Raw genomic sequence first — 14,762 nt, 5'->3', positions numbered from 1 at the left:
AGCCTGTGTATTATTCATCTTTGTATCTCTGCTCAGCTTCTGACATAGTTCCTGGTATATAATAGATAGCCAGCTGAAAGAAAAGAATAAACATTTGCATACATGACTATATAGCTCCTATTTGATAGAAGTTGGAAAGGCCTCTATCAGAATCAGAGCATGTGAGCCTCCGCAGCTGGTAAAACCAAATAATTCATTCATTTGTTTTGTTTCTCTTTGAATGCATGAGAACCTGAACTTGAAATTGTTAAATGGCTTATAGTCTATTTTAAAGGTGTGATCTACAGGGTAAAAATCAGATATTTTCTCTGATTGTACATTTTAGCTTTTGCATTTTATTTTTAAAAGCTATGTTTCAATTGTGGGGGCACGCCTGTAGTCCCAGCTACTCTGGAGGCTGAGGCAGGAGGATTGCTTGAGGCCAGGAGTTCAAATCCAACCAGGTAACATAGGGAGACCCTGTCTCTTAAAAAAAAAAAAGGCACACTTGGTGTGCTTGGTAAATAAGAATATTGATTAAAGTGAGATTAGGAAATAAATACAGAAACATCACACTTAACAAGCATTCAGACTTCTGTCAGTTACAGCTATCTGGAACATATTCAAGAACCCAGAGGGAATCTAAAAAAGCCTCTGAAGTTGGAGGAGAATAGCTCTCACAAAGCATGTGTACTTGATGTAGGAGGGAGAGGCACAGTGCCACTCACATGCCAAAGCCCTACTTACTGACTACACATTTTCATAAAAAAATTCCAAGGACTGCTTAGCATGTGTGGTCATTCGGCCTCCTTTCAAGACATTTTAGCTTGTTTCTGGTTTCAGCAGAAAAAAGATTAAAAGAACTCTCCCACCCATGCTGCCAAGAAGGCACTAAATAAAGTATTGTTGACATGAGCGTAAAAGTGACTCTCATGGTTTTCTTCAGAAATCATGGAAACTTACTTTGTGTTTATTTTTTAGTCTTTAAGAATTCTGCTGGACTCATGCAAAATCAGTTGTGACAATACTTAATTTATTCTACTTTTTAAAAAATCTGAGGTTTAAGAAGAGCGATATCCCTTTGATCTCACCTCTTTGAAAGGGGGTCATTAATTTGAGAAAGATTTCTTTATTCCTTTGAGTATTTAGATTATTAATCATAGGTTGAAATCCTCAATATGAAAGGAGCATGTATAAACTTCTTCGCATAATTTGGTAAAAGCTATATAAGTAAGTCAAGGTAAAAAGTCAAAAGGCATGTTTAAGTGATTTGGGGACTTTTTTTTTTTTTTTTTGAGTCGGAGTCTCCCTCTGTAGCCCAGGCTGGAGTGCTGCAGTGTGATCTCGGCTCACTGCAACCTTTACCTCCCAGGTTCAAGCGATTCTCCTGCCTCAGCTTCCTGAGTAGCTGAGACTGCAGGTGTGTCACCACACACCCGGCTAATTTTTGTATTTTCGATTTTGTATTTTTGTATTTTGTATTTTTAGTAGAGACAGCGTTTCACCACGTTAGCCAGGCTGGTCTGGAACTCCTGACCTCAAGTGATCTGCCTGCCTTGACCTCCCAAAGTGCTGGGATTACAGGCAAGAGCTACCGCACCCGGCCGATTTGGGGGCCTATTTTAATGCATGCTAAATATGCTTTTTGTGTAGGGGCTATAGATTAATGAAAATTGGGATCATTCACTTCTCGCTTTCTTCTTCTATTTCTAGATTGCCAAAATGCTTTGGAGTTTTTAACTGAATCTAAGAAAAGTCCAAAATAGATTTGAGACTGTAAAAACAGAAACTGCAGCAAGGGGGATTCAGTGCCAATGCATCAACAAAAAAGACAGCCAGAGTTAGTGGAAGGAAATCTTCCTGTTTTCGTGTTCCCCACGGAGCTCATATTTTATGCAGATGATCAGTCAACACATAAGCAAGTGTTGACACTGTACAATCCCTATGAGTTTGCCTTAAAGTTCAAAGGTGAGTCTCCTAGCTCTATTTTCTGGGTTTTTAACTGCTCCCTACTAATTTTTTACTTGTAGAAACTAATTAAAAAAAAAAAAAAAACCACTAATGGCCATTGTGACTTTTTCTTTCAGTTTTGTGTACTACTCCAAATAAGTATGTTGTCGTTGATGCTGCAGGTGCAGTAAAGCCTCAGTGTTGTGTGGATATGTAAGTCAAGATCACTTCTTGGTAACACGTTTTAAGTGTGTTAATATTTATGTTTTTAACTTGAGAAAAAAAGATATTTTCTTGAAGCTGTTCTCACATAGGCATTTATTATATCTTGAATTTTTGCTGAAAATTTGTCTATTAAAATTGTTTCGAAGAGATTCGGCCAAATACTTAATAATATTTCATATTGTTGGAGCTCATGTATGTGTTAGTATCTCCGTGAACATTTTCTCATTGTTGTGGTTTTAGTCATACCAGGGATGTATAAAGGTAAAGTTCTGACTTATTCCTTTAAATTTCTCCAGCTATGATAGGGGATTTAGCTTTCTTTGGAACATGCTGCTATTTGGAAAACTATAATACTACTACTGTCTAAGAACAATGGTAATATGAGTTCATCTGAAGTGATTCAACTAAAAGCCTGGAAGTTAATCTATATAAACAGGAAGCAGTTGTGTAACCACTCATCTGTAAAGTATTATTTGAGCTCTTCCAGATAATTTCATCTTAAGAGTGTCAGATAAATGATTGTTCAAGCTGTTCATATTTAATTTTTATTTTAGAACTAGTGGTGACCAGATGGATCCATTGACCAGCCCTTAATTTTAAGCTACCAAGTACACTGTATTTGTTTAAATCTTCTGTGAGAATGAGAAGCAGAATTCTTTTCTTTTGAATACTTTTTCACCAGCTCAAAGCCATAAAATGATGTATCTTTGAGAATGTTTCTGCACATTTTAAAAAATTTTCATTCAGTACACAATAAGCAAGAGCTATTACAAAGAAATGTAGTCTCTTGCCAAATAAATGTGTTACCTTTGACCTAATTGTTTTGTGTTCCCTGATAAGAACAAAATAAATGGAATTGCAGAAAACTCATAAGAATTACAGTGCTTGGCTAGGTGCAGTGGCTCACGCCTGTAATCCCAGCACTTTGGGAGGCTGAGGTGGGAGGATCACCTGAGGTCAGGAGTTCAAGAGCAGCCTGGCCAACATGGTGAAACCCCATCTCTACTAAAAATACAAAATAAAAATAAAAATAAAAATAGCTGAGCATGGTGGCAGGTGCCTGTAATCCCAGCTCCTGGGGAGGCTGAGGCAGGAGAATCTCTTGAACCCAGGAGGCAGAGGTTGCAGTGAGCAGAGACCACACCATTGCACTCCAGCCTGGGCAACAAAAGTGAAACTCTGTCTCAAAAAATAAAATAAAATTACAGTGCTGTATACTCTTTTCTCTTCAGAGAAGCAGAGGTGTATTATTGGCCTTCTGTTGCACTGGTAATAGTGGATTACTTACTTATTCAATTGCTTGTTTCTACCTGCATGCATGGGATTCAATTTTAAGTGTAGGGTGAGGTTTGTTGCCTAAACAATAAGTAAGTAGAAATGGAAATTTATGAGATGTTTGTGGGGAATAAACAATTGCATATATTTGTATTTAGTAAATGTTGCTGCACTGAGATATCCAGAAAAAAAAAAGTCATTGCTAAAGATAATTTTCTTTCCTTTTTTTTTTTTTTTCAAATGAGACAGTCTTGCTCTCTTGCTGTGGCAGCGATCATAGCTTAGTGCAGCCTCAAGCTCTTGGGCTTGGGCTTAAGGGATCTTCCTACCTCAGCCTCCCAAGTAGCTAGGACTACACGCACACCACCAAGCCAGTTAATTTTTAAATTTTTTTGTAGAGACGGGGTCTCTGTGTTGCTTAGGCTGGTCTCAAACTCCTGGCTTCAAGTGATCCTGGCCTCAACCTCCCAAAGTGCTGGTATTACAGGTGTGAGCCACTGTACCTGACCAAAAAGGAATTTTCTTTACCTGTTATTTTTTTGCTTAAGACTTTTATTCTGTGTTTCAGATTATGTGCTTTCATCTAATATTTCTGAATTACTCATTTCCGAATTACTCATTTTTTTAACATCTTAGCAAATTTCTGTTTTTGAGTATTTGGTTGTAGTCAGTATATTAAAATATCTCACTGCATTCTGTTTGGCTGGCCCCCAGAAATCTAAACAGCATTTGTTATTTTTGCTGTTTTCAGTGTGATTCGTCATAGAGATGTTCGATCCTGTCACTATGGTGTAATAGACAAATTCCGTCTTCAAGTTTCTGAGCAAAGCCAGAGGAAGGCTTTGGGAAGAAAAGAGGTTGTTGCTACTCTTCTCCCATCAGCAAAAGAACAACAAAAGGAAGAAGAGGAAAAAAGAATAAAGGAACATTTAACTGAAAGTTTATTTTTTGAGCAGTCATTTCAACCAGGTAGTTTTGGGGTTGTTTTTAAAGCCCTTTTGATGTCTTACACATTATTAACTTTAAAATAATCAGGCAGCTAAGAATAATTACTAGAAAAATCATCTACCATTTCAAACATGGTCAACTACTTTAAAACTGAACCTAGAGAATCAGGGACCTGAAGTAGAACAAGAAGCCTGGAGGTGGATTTTGAGAGGAGGGAATACCCCTCACTGGACTAGGCTGTAAGGAGAGGGTAGATGTTGCTGTAGCCTTTTAAATATATCTGTATTTAAACATAAACATAAACATATCTAAGACTGCAGGCACCATACTTTATGAAGCTAGTAAATTTGGCAGTTCTATACTTCTGTTTCCATGACTTTCCTATATCCTTTCTCATTTAATTAGTTCCAAGGAAGAGAGAGATTGTGTTTGGCAATAGGCCAAGCTTAGTGCACTGTTCATATTATTTTGAAAAAAAAATCTCATTAAAGTTGAAGTTAATTAAACTAAGTAGATTATAATATCCCCTGTGGGCTATTAATTGAATCCCTCTCCAGCCCTCATTTCCTTCCAGCTTAGATATTCAGAAGTGTTATGATATATTCTTTCAACATTGACACTACCCTCATATTCAACTCTTTGGATGTCATTACCCCGTCTTCTTAACTTCTCATTATCTCCTCCTAAACCTGTTGTAGTAGAAGGAAGATAAAATTTTCCATAGAAAAACAGGGAAACTGGAAACTTTTTGATGGTGATACCGATACATGAATATGATAGCAGCTGTCCTTGAAATTGCAACATTTTATGAAGGATTAAAAAAATCTAATTGCTGTTACATTCAGTCATATCAGTTTGTTCATCTTAGAATGTTTATTTCCGCCGGGCATAGTGGCTCACGCCTGTAATCCCAGCACTTTGGGAGGCCAAGGTGGGTGGATCATGAGGTCAGGAGATCGAGACCATCCCGGCTAACACAGTGAAACCCTGTCTCTACTAAAAATACAAAAAATTAGCCGGGCATGGTGGTGGGCACCTGTAGTCCCAGCTACTCGGGAGGCTGAGGCATGAGAATGGTGTGAACCCGGGAGGTGGAGCTTGCAGTGAGCCAGTGCCACTGCGCTCCAGCCTGGGTGACAGAGCGAGACTCTGTCTCAAAAAAAAAAAAAGAATGTTTATTTCAATAACAGGAAGTAGTAGTGCCTCTTTGATTTACTGTAGCTAAGAGTCTCTTCCTAGTCCATTAGGGACCATCTAGATTTTCTGGTAATACCAGGACTAGTGACTAGGTAGTAGCTATTAGGTTGGTGCAAAAGCAATTGCGATTTTTGCCATTACTTTTAATTGCAAAAACCGCAATTACTTTTGCACCAACCTATAGTGGATTGTTTTATTCTGACCAATTAGTATCAACTGACAGGACCAGCTTTTCATCTTTTGAAGCTGAAAGAGAACCTTTGTCCAGTGTCACTCTGTCAGATCAATATTGTAAAGTTAACGTAGTTATGAAATGCAAGATTCCCTTTTTAAAATGCTTCCTCTGGTATAAGAAAGAAAGGCCATTTAATTTGTATTTGTTTTTTGAAGTTACACTTGTAATTTAAAATAGTCTTTGAAGTTCAGTTTTGTATTTAACAGATTGGTTTAATAACCAATCTGGAGTAAGGAATAATAAGGAGTAAGGTTTAGGGTATATGTGTATGTAAATATATGTAAGGAGAACTTTATTCCTCTTATTGTGAAATTTATTAAAATTCAGGTGAAGATCATGCTAAGAGGCTAAATAATTATAGTATGTATTGTCTTATTTTGTTTTATTTTTTATTTTTTGAGAAAGGGTTTGTCTCTGTCGCCCAGGCTAGAGTGCAGTGGTGCCATCATAGTTCACTGCAGCCTCCAACTCCTGGATTCAAGTAATCCTCCTGCATCAGCCTCCTGAGTAGCTGGGACTACAGGTGCTCGTCACCACACCCAGGGTCTCACTATGTTGCTCAGGCTTGTCTTGAACTCCTAGCCTCAAGCAATCCTCCTGCCTCAGCCTCCTAAAGTACTGGGATTACAGGCCTGAGCTCCCGCACCCGGCCTTATTTCATTTTTCTAACAAACCTTGGTGTCTAAAGTATATTAGAGAGTTTTTCTAATTATAAAATTGGAGTAGGCAGATGAATGAGGATAGGTGATGCTAGCATAACACATGGTGATCTCTGTTTTGGGGGAAAAAATTCTCTAATCCATTCCTGTAAGGAAGCTCAATGAAGGCAGGCACTTTTCCTAGTACTATTATATCCTCAGTACCTAGCGCAGGGCCTGGCACAGAGAAGCTACATAATGAATTTGTAAATGAGCTGAGCTAGGAAGGCTGGACTTCAGGTCTGGTAAGGGTCTGTGGGAATGGTGAGTTTTTTTGTTTTGTTTTGGCTTACAAGGTTTTCATGGCTATGACAGCTGTTTAGAGGAAGGGTGATACCACAGTACAGCCCCATTCACAGTCCTGGCCAACATGTCCCATTTATGGGTAGTTACCCCAATGTGTCTAATAACCTGGAAGTAAGTTGAGTAAAGTTTTCTTCTTTAATAGAATATCATGATGACTGATTTCGTCTCCTGTCTATTAAATTTACAGGAATTTATATGTCGTTTCCAATATGTGGAAAACTCAGGTTTTTAAGTTTTTCTGAACTAAAATGTTGAAAATTAATTGAGATTGTTTTGGGAGGCTTTGAAATGTCATTACTTTTACAAGTCCTTAGCTTAGAGAATATTTCAACAAATGCATATTATTAAAGTATTAGAGGTACAACAGTGTTGTGAGACTCACTTTTAGCAGGAAAATGGTTGATGGCTACATTATGAAAAATTTGGATTTTGAAATATATTGAAAGTCAGTAAAAATGAGAAAAATTTAAGTTTATTGTATAAAACACATATAGCAATAACATAAGAAAATGTACCTGTAATCTCACACACTTAACACATCTGCTTATATAAGTGTTCCATGTTACTTTCCAGACCTTGCCTATGTGCATAAGTATATCTTGTGAGTTTTTTTATTCAACAGAAATTTAAGTATACTTTCATAAAATACTAGAGCTCAGGTTATTAAAAAGCCATTTTAAAAGATACATCTGAATCTTAGTGGGTTTGTCTTAATTACATTATTAATGAACTGCTATGTCTATGCTATAATGTTTGAGTCAGTACCCTCTGGCTTAAGAAAAGTATAGTCTTAATTATTGTTTATAATAATAAAAAAATTGAAAATAACTGAAAAGTCCATCAATTGGGAATTGATTAAATTATAAATATTCATAAGGTAGTGTGCCAGGCAGACATTTACGAGGATCTGATAGAATGATGAATGCTTATACATTGTCATATAAAGAGCTTCAAATATATTTCTAAGTAAGGAAAAAAAACCAGTTATATAACAGTATGTATAATATGGCCTTATTTATGTAAAAGATTCTCCTACATGTTTATACGGGCATTTGTAAAATCTAAAAGGATACATACCAAGCTGCTAACAGTGTTAGCTCTAGGAGGGTGGAATTATGGAGGAACATTCACGTTTTCTACATCTTTATAACATATTTTACAACGATCCTGTAGTACTAGGGGGAAAAAAGCTTTTTCCATTTTGAAAAATTTCAAGCATTTATGTAAATGTTTTTGGAATATTAAAAATTCCAATTTCTCTAAATACTACATGTTCTCTAAATACTAAAAATTATTTGAAATTACCTTTATTGTGGGTTTGCAGTGAATGGTGTACTTGTCATAAATAACTGTTTTCCTTGAGAATTCATCCTTGCAACAAAGATAACTATAAAGGTACTCTATTAACTGAAACAAGACTTGGGGTTTTTCTTTTAGGTATTTCTGCTATTGTTTCATTCCAAGCAATAATTACTATAAAATTTGAATTTGTTTTCACCTCTCTGGCTCTGATGAAGTTCAGTTAACGCCACACAACAGCTAAGGTATTAATAATTTAGAAAAGTTCCATTTAATAATAGAATGAACAGCATTATTTCATTAATGAAACACAAAGATTGTGTTGCTGTTGGCTATTCCTTTTAATGAAAGGAAAGGTAGTGGGAAAAGCTGTATGAAAGAAAATGCTGTTACTGGGTTTCTTAAAAATACGGGTATGTATACTATACAAATAGAGTCAGAACGGTAGAATAGCAGGTGTGATAACATTTTTAATTTTTTTTTTTTTTGAGACGGAGTCTTGTTCTGTCACCCAGGCTGAAGTGCAATGGTGCAGTTTAGGCTCACTGCAACCTCCACCTCCCGAGTTCAAGCGATTCTCCTGCCTCAGCCTCCTGAGTAGCTGGGATTACAGGCGCCTGCCACCACACCCGGCTAATTTTTGTATTTTTAGTAGAGATGGGGTTTCACCATGTTGGCCAGGCTGTTCTCAAACCCCTGACCTCATGATCCACCTACCTTGGCCTCCCAAAGTGCTGGGATTACAGGCGTGAGCCACCATGCCCGGCCTTTTTAAAAAATCTTTTAGAATTTTATTTTAGGAACATTTAACATGAGACCTAGTCTCTTAATGAATGTTTGTGTACAATAAAATATTGGTTAAATGGAGGGATAACGTCGAGTAGATTTCTAGGACTCACTCAGTTTACATAATTGAGACCTATCCCTATTGATTAGCAATTTGCATTATCCTCCTCCCCCAGCCCCTGGCAACTACCATTTTGCTCTCTGCTTCTATGAGTTTGACTATTTTAGATTTCCTGTATAAGTGGAATCATGCAGTATTTGTCCTTCTGTGACTGGCTTATTTCACTTAGCGTATTTGCCAGATACTGTTTCTGCTGTTTTCTTCTTTGCTATAAATGGGTTAGAGCAGAGGGAAACACTTTTGGTTCCTTAACATTTTCAAAATTGATAGCAGGATGTACAGTTATTAGGATCAAACCTATCTGGGGAGCTCCTTAAAATATTCCCAAAAGGTAGTGTAGGTCTAGTGTGGCAGGCTCAAATTGAATATACACAGGCAAGCCACTGGGGTACTGGAAGAAAATATCAGAACTTCAATTTATATTTATTTTTAGCACATTCTTCCAAAAATCTATTTGTATGTTTTATATTAAGCCTAACAGTACAGAACTTGTGCATATAATTTTAAAATGTGCATACATTGATGATACATGCTTGAATACTTTCTACTGACTAGGGTGGGATGGTCGGGGGAGTTGGTGACCACCTTTCAGTAAGAGCTCACTACCTCACAATGCCACGTCAGCATTCCATCCTGCAATGATTCAGACCAGTTAAGACATGGGCTTCCACATCAGCCCAGCAGTTAACTCTCTGACGGATGAAAACGATGGGGAAACAATCGGAGAAGTTAGACAAAATCAGAATTCTGGTGAGTGGCGGCCAGTGTATGTGAAGGAACTTTTGTCTTAAAGTTTTTAGAAGGAAGCTTAGGGATTTTTGTCTTTTTACAGAAAACAGAACTGTCTCCTCAGGACCTAGTTTACTAACTGTCTTCCTGGGAGTGGTGTGCATTGCAGCCCTGATGCTGCCTACAATGGGGGATGTGGAATCGCTGGTGCCTCTCTACCTCCACTTAAGTGTGAATCAAAAATTAGTGGCTGCTTATATCTTAGGTAAGGGTTTTAAAGATGCATTTGGGACATATGTGTAGGATTTTATGTGTTTATGGGTGGTGGTGGTTTGATTTTTTTTTTTTTTTTCCTGAAGAACAGGTAAAGAAATGTTTCAAGAGCATGTTGAGGTCAGGTGCCTTTGAAGACTTTTTCAGCTCACATTTAGTTCTTTTTAGCTTATTTATCTAGTACCTGATACTGTATTCAATTATTTTCCTTTTGCCGACTTACAATGTCATAAAACATGTATAAAATGTAAACCGCATGCATTCCATGATACAGCATTTCTACTTTTAGGAATTGCTCCTAGGGAAACAAAGTACATGTGGTGATAAAGATGAATAATGCAGCCTTGTTTAATATTGTGAACCTTTCTGTTTTATTATTATTTTTTCTTTACTTTTGAAGGCACCATGTTCAGAACTTTTTAAGCCAATTCCCTTATTTCCTGTTGATTCACTATTTCAGTCATCCTGGCTTGAAATCTTAAGAGTTAATTATTTCAATGGAACAAATATTTATTCTGTACCTTCCATGTGTTGAGGATTAGTGTTCTGGTGATGAATGACTTTCCTCATGTTCTCCTCTCACCTTTGCTTAGATGCCAACTCTTTTCGGTATTCCCTGGCATATGTGCTTTCTCTTATTTATTTATTTATTTATTTAGAGACGAAATTTCGCTCTTGTTGCCCAGGCTGGAATTCCCTGGCATATGTGCTTTCTCTTATTTATTTATTTATTTATTTAGAGACAAAATTTCCCTCTTGTTGCCCAGGCTGCAGTGCAATGGCGCATTCTCAGCTCACTGCAAGCCTCGCCTTCCAGGTTCAAGCGATTCTCCTGCCTCAGCCTCCCGAGTAGCTGGGATTACCGGCATGCACCACCACACCCAGCTAATTTTGTATTTTTAGTAGAGACGGGGTTTCTCCATGTTGGTCAGGGTGATCTCGAACTCCCAACCTCAGGTGATCTGCCCAACTCGACCTCCCAAAGTGCTGGGGTTACAGGCGTGAGCCACCAGGCCTGGCTGCTCTCTCTCTTTTATTTTGAGAATCATCTTCTTGATGATTCTCTTGATCGTCTACCTTCTGTCTGTGTTCCTTCTCTCTTTTTCTTCCCCCATTCATTCCCACCCCCAACCATCCATCATATTGTCATATTTATTTCTCTTTTGCTCTCACGACCACCCCCTAGTCAAAAATCTTCAGTGGTTCCCCATAATCCATACGATGAAGTATATAACCTTCAGTGCCATAGTTTGGCATTTAAGACTCTCCACAATCTGAGACCTCTCTGAGCCAAATCTGTCTAGCTGCTTCCTCCTGTAAATCATTGCCTAAAGCCTTTTAGATTATTCACTCATTCTGGAAAAGCTCCTCTAGAGGCCTGGTTCTCCAGGCCCTTACTCATGCCATTCCCTCACCTGAAATGCCTTCCCATCTCCTCGTTCTCTCTCTCTTTCCTGTCCATGTCTTTTTTTTTTTTTTTTTTTTTTTTTTGCGATAAAGTCTCGCTCTGTCACCCAGGCTGAAGGGCAGTGGGTGGCCGGATCTCAGCTCACTGCAACCTCCGCCTCCCCAGTTCACTGGATTCTCCTGCCTCAGCTTCCCAAGTAGCTGGGATTACAGGTGCTCGCCACCACACCTGGCTAATTTTTGTATTTTCAGTAGAGACGGGGTTTTGCCACGTTGGCCAGGCTTGTCTTGAACTCCTGACATCAGGTAATCCACCTGCCTTGGCCTCCCAAAGTGCTGGCATTACAGGCGTGAGCCACCATGCCTGGCCCCTGTCCATCTTGTAAAGCAGCTTTTTATCACTGGGGGCAACTTTTCTGACTGCCCCAGTCTCATGTGATTATCCTCCGTCTCTGTACTTTTTTTTTTTTAAATCACACTTTCATCATCCTTCATTTAGGACTGAGCATATTCTTATTCTTATTTTATATTTTATATATTCTCTCTTCAAAAGAAAGAAGCAAAGCAGGAATGCCATGCTTCTGTCTCTTTGTGGCCCTAGGGCCCTGGGATACAGGTAGACTCTTGATGCTTCTGTTAACAAAGTCGACTGGCTTTACCCATGCTTTAAAATGGCACATCTGCTGTTATGGCTGATGTGACTGAATAAAGTAGGAGGTATGTTTGATAGTTTGCTGTGGCCAGACATTAGTGATTTAATTAAATCTCTCCAGTGACTGCCCATTGCTATAAATTGGATTTCTTCTTTATAATATCAACAAAATTCAAATTGACTTTGAGTTCTTGGTAGAGTGCCTGCCTATGTGCTATGTTTTATTTGTTCACTGAGGTCCAAACAATTGCTTATTGAATGAAATATTCTATTAGATGCATATCTTTAACTGTTCTCCATTTTTTTTCTTTCAGGTCTTATCACAATGGCCATACTTAGAACATAAGCAAGGATTTCAGTTGACTTCTGAAGTAAATCTATCTTGAAAATATGAATGTGGACTGCCTTTTATCTCTATTTCACTCCATTAACATGCTACAAACTATTGAATGATTTCAAGTAATTGCAAATGTATAATATATATTTTAAATTATAATTTAATTTGAAGGACCGCAGAACATTATTTTACAGACAGCAAGGATGCTTCTGAGTGACACCTAGGAAATTATTTGAAGAAATTCTTTTTATACCTATACCTGTTGTGCAAGAGACTTTAAAACATTTGTTATTTGCTCACCCTTTTTTTCCAGTTCACTTTGATTGCTAGGGGTCATGTCTGCTTCGAAGTTACAGGACTAAAAGAACAAACTGACCGGCCTAAAACTAAAATGACATTTATTCCCTGGCTACAAACGTCAGCGTTATTATGTTAATCATACCTTACCCTCTATCATTATAAGCGGTTGCCATGGTGTTTCTAAAAGTAAGTGTTTTACCATTAATGTGTAGAGGGGAACAAAGCATAAAGTACTAAGGGATCATGCTTATCCTAGGGTCTCACAGAAGACAGGACATATTAATCTTGTGAATTACAGAATGGGTTGTGGTCCAGACACCAAGAATCATAGGGGTTTTTTAAAAAAACCTAATGGAAGTAGGGTGACCTCTCTCTTTGGTCTAAGAGTTCTAAAGGAAGGTAGGCATCTGTTTAATTAGTTGGTTCACCCTGGCTTTACCTCTGGTTAATGCTTTGTGTTAACAGGAAGGAAAAATCACTTTATCTTTTCTTCCAAGCCCCTTCCCCACCTGACTTGCCCAGACTGGGCTTACCAGATACCAGGTGATTTATGTGGAGATGATTTTTCACCTTTAAACTCTAAGCCAAGTGTAGGAAACTCTTCATAGCTGTGTCGATTTTATATCAGTCACTGAGACTTTTTTTTAAGTTTTTATTTATTATTAAGACAACTTTGCCAAAAAAAATCCCCTAAGCACAACTATTTACATTTCTTTATAGCCTCTTCTGATCTCTAACACATATATGCAGTTTTAACTGTTACTGTCATAGTAACTGATCTTTTGTCTAAGGATTTTTACCTGAAAGCACAATGCATTAAGAGTCTCTTGAAAATCATCTTTCAGATCTTTTTACAGAATGAATTTATGCACTGCAACAAACACAAATGTATGCCTGAGGTTGGTTTTTGCAGAAAATAGTCTCCGCTTCTAAAAACTTCTATGTCTAGTCTTCCATAGGAAATCCTCACTGTTTAACCATGTGAGGAGCCTAAGTCATTAAACGGATCATGTCTGTACATTGTGTAATGAATGAAAAGCACATAAATGTAATCTACTTTGAACTTTGTAGAAATTATGTGTGGAGGCTATTCTTACTTATCCATCTCAAGTCCTGTGTGTGCACGTGTGCGCAAGTGCACATACGTGTATGTATGTGTGTATAATAACACATTGTAAAGAACAGAAATTACTTTAAAAAATAAACAGAAATGGAGACCTGAGCTTCACATTGATTTAAACATTTTATTTAACTTACCTTCGAGGAACTTAAGGTTTTAGCTCTCTTATTTCCTAAAGTTGTCTCATATTTCTGTGACTGACATAGGAAAAGTAGAAACAGTGAAATAATAACAGCTTTATTTACCAAGGGATTTAAGTCACTTTGTAATTTAACTTCTTGAATAGGTAACAATCATATGCTTCAAAAATGAAAATAGAGTGAAAAATCACTCCTCACCCTCTCGGTGCACCCAGCGCCTTACAAATGACCCCTTTTATTAGTTTAAATATATATGTGTGTGTGTGTGTATGTTTGAGTGTTGGAGACGGGGTCTCTCTCTGTCACCCAGGCTGGAGTTCAGTGGCGCAATCTTGGCTTACTGCAGCCTCAGCCTCCTGAGTAGCTGGGATTACAGATTTGCACCACTATGCCTGGCTAATTTTTGTATTTTTAGTAGAGACAGGGTTTTGCCATGTTGGCCAGGCTACTTTGTTTCTTTATGCAAAACATATACAAGTTGAGTACCCCTTATCCAAAATGTATCCCTCATCCAAAATGCTTGGGACCAGAGGTGTTTCAGATTTGGGAAGTTTTTCAGATTTGGGGATATTTGCATATACATAATGAGCTATCTTGGGGATAGGACCCCATCTGTAAACATGAAATTTGTTTCATACATACCTTATACACATAGCCAGCAGGTAATTTTATTTTTCCCTTGGGGACATTGAATAAACTGTTACATACCTGCCTTTTGACTGTGACCCATCACATGAGGTCAGGTGTGGAATTTTCCACTTGGGGCATCATGTCAGCACTCCAGA

The 14,762-nt window shown here is 37.8% G+C and overlaps 1 protein-coding gene across 2 annotated transcripts in view; it reads left to right on the top strand.

Annotated features, from left to right (window-relative positions):
- MOSPD1 (motile sperm domain containing 1) overlaps positions 1-13,945 on the top strand; it is a 28,164-nt gene extending 14,219 nt beyond the window's left edge. Inside the window, exons 2-6 of one of the 2 annotated variants that reach the window (XM_025373516.1) lie at positions 1,693-1,947; positions 2,067-2,142; positions 4,181-4,398; positions 9,852-10,013; positions 12,395-13,945. In XM_025373516.1, coding sequence (XP_025229301.1) covers positions 1,794-1,947; positions 2,067-2,142; positions 4,181-4,398; positions 9,852-10,013; positions 12,395-12,426 — 642 coding nt within the window. In that variant the 5' untranslated portion in view covers positions 1,693-1,793 and the 3' untranslated portion in view covers positions 12,427-13,945. The remainder of the gene's footprint in view (positions 1-1,692; positions 1,948-2,066; positions 2,143-4,180; positions 4,399-9,851; positions 10,014-12,394) is intronic. The other variant, XM_025373517.1, reaches the window with a different exon arrangement.
- Positions 13,946-14,762: the final 817 nt, after the last annotated feature.

The sequence above is a fragment of the Theropithecus gelada genome, chromosome X, assembly GCF_003255815.1.
Source record: "Theropithecus gelada isolate Dixy chromosome X, Tgel_1.0, whole genome shotgun sequence".
In the NCBI taxonomy this organism is placed as follows: domain Eukaryota; kingdom Metazoa; phylum Chordata; class Mammalia; order Primates; family Cercopithecidae; genus Theropithecus; species Theropithecus gelada.
This window is presented reverse-complemented; position numbering and strand designations above follow the sequence as displayed.